Raw genomic sequence first — 4,136 nt, 5'->3', positions numbered from 1 at the left:
TTTCCCCACCTCCTCCCCTGTTGTCTACCATGTGCATCCCTGCATTTGATCTGGTCCCTTCCATATTACCTGGTCCTTACCTCAAGAATGTTTGTGTATAGTAGCTTTTTCCTTATACCCCTTTTGCATTTTTTTTTAATCGCTTACCTCAGTGGACTCCTGTTGTACTTGTCCTTTTGCAGACACTATATCTTTTGATAGATGGGCACCATCTTCTCTCTTCATTACACTTGCTTGTACACCCATTTTTGTCTTCAGCGATTTTGTTGTGAGGGGGAGCATCACGGAATGCCAGGTTATTAGAACAAAGTGTTGTTGCATTGACGGAGTACTTGAGTAGAAGCCAATGTGCGTCTGCTATCTTAATACTAAGACTATAAATATATGCACATAGATCTGTGATGGCTTATTTAAGAGAACAGCATGCAGCTGTGAATTTCTGTTTCCTGTTCAGGAAAAATGCCACAGAAACTGTTGTGGTGTTGAACACACCATACAAGGACAGCGCCATGGATAAAACTCGTGTATAAGTGGTTTTCCCCTTTCAAAGAAGGTGAAATGTCAATTGATGACAAACCTCGTTCTGATATATCCGTTAACTTCCTGAATAGATGGAAATGTTGACAAGTTTGTTCACTTGTGCTCAAAGACAGACGATGGACCATTGGAGAGATGGGGAGATTATCTGGACTATCTTGGAACTTGATTCAGGAAATTTTAATGGAAGAATTGGGAATGAGAAGGGTGGCTACAAAATTTGTGGCTTGACCTGTGACTGACCAGGAAAAAGAGCCTTGAGTAGACACATGCCGTGCTTTGAAAGAACAGCTCCGAAAACTGACCCACACTTTTTTCCTAAGGTGATGAGACACGGTGCTATTCTTACGACCCTGAGCTCCAACATCAGTCAAGCCAGTGGGAGATGCCATCGTCAGCTCGCCAAAAAAAAGCCCATCAAGTGAAATCAAAGTTCAAGACCATGCTCGTTTTTGTTTTGTTTTGTTTGTTGATGTGAGGGGGATAGTGCATTTGGAGTTCACTCCACCAAGCCAGACTGTTAATCAAGCTTTCTATTTAGAGGTTCTAAAAAGATTGTGTAACAATGTGCAACGAAATATGCCTGATTTGTGGCTGACGGGGATCTAGTGTTGCCACCATGACAATGTACCTCACAGCCATCTCAGTATGCCAGTTTTTGGGCAAAAACACCAGGCCTCTTTTGCCCCGTGCATTTGACTCACCTGACCTCGCTCCATACAACTTCTTTTTGTTTCTGAAAATGAAGAGAGACATGAAAAGACAGCCACGTGACGATGTAGAAAAAGTTTAAAAAAAAAGGAGGGAGTTGTGTCAGCCATCCAAACAAATGGGTTTGAAAAATGCTTCCAAGAATGGAATCACAAATTTGACAAATGTATTAAGTGTAATGGAGAGTCCTTTGAACATGATACAGTTGTTTTTTAAAAAAATTAAATATAGTTTTGAAAAAAATTCCTTTTGGGGGGTACCCCTCGTATGAGAACTCAAATAATTATGAACTATTTATTAAAAGCTACAATAAAGGCACAAGTACTTTCTGTTTCCACATAGATATATATTATACACGTATATACAATTTAGTATGTAACTTATCATTGAACACACAATCTTATTTAGACATACATGTGTGAGTGAAAAATCTTTTTGTTTGTCTCATTAGTCAGATGGTACCTGTGGCAACCATGCTACTCATTTGGATGGTACAGAAGAAGAAAAAGAGATGCCAACTGTTGTCGAAACAAGCACTCCCATGGTAAGTTCTAGTAAGGGAAGTAGGGGAAGGGATGTTAAAGAACCATCTCTTGAACAAAATTGTCTAACACTTGAGGGGTGACAGGGTTGGGGGAGACAACATAAGTCAGATTGCTGGGAAAGCAGAGCTGTCAACATACCAAGCTACCATTAATGAGTTTGTAAAGGAAATTTACCTCCTTTCTTAGGAATGCCGACGTGAAAGACACAAGGTGAGCAACTTTCAAGAACAGAATCTCTTGCCCCACATGGAGGCTAGAATCCCGAATGTAGGAAATTAGTCAGGCTGTGTTCTCTTTGTCCACTCCAGGGGAGGGGAGACCCTTCCTGGTCTCTCCATTTCCTGTTCCTGGGAGTCTCTTCTTACTTGTAACTGTATCATTGTTGCTTGTATGTGTATCTCCAAATGGCATCGTGCCTCATTACATATTTCTCCTCCTTCGATAGTTTATAAATTATTATTATTTTGTCTTGTCTTACAATGTCTCCCCTCACCCACTTTTCTGTTGTCCGTCCCCCCATGGAGGGGGTTATATATAGATCCTTATGATCGGTTCCCCCCTTTGTGCCCCACCTTCCCTCCACCCTCCTGGTATCTCTACTTTCACCACTGATCCTGAGGGGTCCATCTATCCTGGATTCCCTGTGTTTCCACTTCCTGTCTATACCAGTGTACATGCTCTGGTCTAGCCGGATTTGTAAGGTAGAATTGGGATCATGATAGGGGGATGTGGGGGAGAATTCAGGAACTAGAGGAAAGTTGTATGTTTCATCATTGCTACACTGCACCCTGACTGACTCATCTCCTCCCTGTGACTCTTCTGTAAGGGGATGTCCCGTGACCTACAGTTGGGCTTCTGGTCTCCACAGGGCACTCCCCCCCTCATTCACAATGATATGCTTTTTTGTTCTTTGATGCCTGATATGTGATCCCTTCGACACCTCATGATCGCACAGGCTGGTGTGCTTCTTCCATGTGGGCTTTGTTGCTTCTGAGCTAGATGTCTGCTTGTTTACCTTTAAGCCTTTAAGATCCCAGAGGCTTTATCTTTTGATAACCAGGCACCCTCAGCTTTCTTCATCACTTATCTCCGTCTCCCCAGTTACCTGGAAGAAGGGGAAGTAAGTAATGCCTGAGGGGGAAAAAAAACAAGCCTCTGCTGAGTTGTAGCAACGAATAGTTGCTTTGTTTGTGCTGCATCATGAGCCTTTTCTCTCATCAGTTTCTACTTTCACTCCTGTCCTATCTGTTCTTTCCCTCCATGCAACTTATGAACCTTATCTTCCTCCTTAGTTTTCCCTTGTCATATTCCTTCTTCTAATTTCCTCTGTGATGGAAAAAGTAAACTAGTGGATCCTAGTAGATTTTTCTCTTCCCTGCTGAGAAGGCGTGGTGGTAGGAGAGGTGTTTGCTTTGAAGGGACAAACTATATCTTTAATTCAGGTGGTGGTCACACCTTCAGTCATTTTCCCTCACTTTCTGCGAGAGAAATTAGGAATCATTTTTAGAATTTTGTGCATTTGCCCTTTAATGCTGTTTTGATAAGAAGTGAAATGGATTTGGAGGGAAAAATTACATTATTTCTGAAATCTGTGCCTCTTTGAGCAGTCTTTTGTGAACAATGCCAGGATACATTTTTTTTTTTTCAGTTATTGTAAGTGAATCTACTAGATTTGGGGGAGAGAGGTCACTTACTGGATCAACATACCTGCTGTAACCAGCTGGCTCTGTGAGCCATCTTATACATGCCTGCTGGTTCTGGAAGTAATTCAAATGTCCACCCAAGGTAAATGGTCAAGCAAGTCATGGTCCACCTAAACTATGGGCTAGTACTCAGCAATCAAAGCAATGAGCTATTGTTACACTCCATAGACGCACAAAAGGTGAAAGAAGTCAGACCAAAAACATGATGATAGAAAAAGTATAGGAAATGTACATTAATGTATAGTTAGGGAAAGAAATGAGTGATTGTCCAGGATCTGCAGTATTGGTAAGACAAGGGGGATGAAGGCTATCAATTTATGGAAGTGCTGGGTTTGCGTGTGCTGATAACTCCACAGGGCTACACATTTGATAAAACTCTGCAGAGGTCTTGAATTTACTTTAAACATGTCAGTAATATCACAATAAGCTTATTGAAAGTAGTTTATATAACAATTTGTGATTTTTAAAAAAAATCACTTTATTAGGGGCTCATACAATTCTTATCACAACCCATACACACATGTGTAAAGTGCATTTGTACAATCATTGCCCTCATCATTCTCAAAACATTTTCTCTCCACTTAAATCCCCAGTATTAGGTCCTCATTTTCCCTTCCCTCCCCGCTCCCCCCTCCCTCAT

The 4,136-nt window shown here is 41.4% G+C and overlaps 1 protein-coding gene across 1 annotated transcript in view; it reads left to right on the top strand.

Annotated features, from left to right (window-relative positions):
- ARHGAP28 (Rho GTPase activating protein 28) overlaps positions 1-4,136 on the top strand; it is a gene marked incomplete at its 5' end in the record, with an annotated part of 217,089 nt that overhangs the window by 137,314 nt on the left and 75,639 nt on the right. The window contains one exon of the mRNA XM_045290822.1: positions 1,700-1,792. Within this exon, the coding sequence (XP_045146757.1) occupies positions 1,700-1,792 (93 nt within the window). The remainder of the gene's footprint in view (positions 1-1,699; positions 1,793-4,136) is intronic.

This window comes from Echinops telfairi, unplaced genomic scaffold (genome assembly GCF_000313985.2).
Source record: "Echinops telfairi isolate 266 unplaced genomic scaffold, ASM31398v2 ScPeMD7_57;HRSCAF=196, whole genome shotgun sequence".
Lineage (NCBI taxonomy): Eukaryota > Metazoa > Chordata > Mammalia > Afrosoricida > Tenrecidae > Echinops > Echinops telfairi.
The sequence above is the reverse complement of the archived record's forward strand: the minus strand, read 5'-3'. Positions and strand labels throughout refer to the sequence as shown.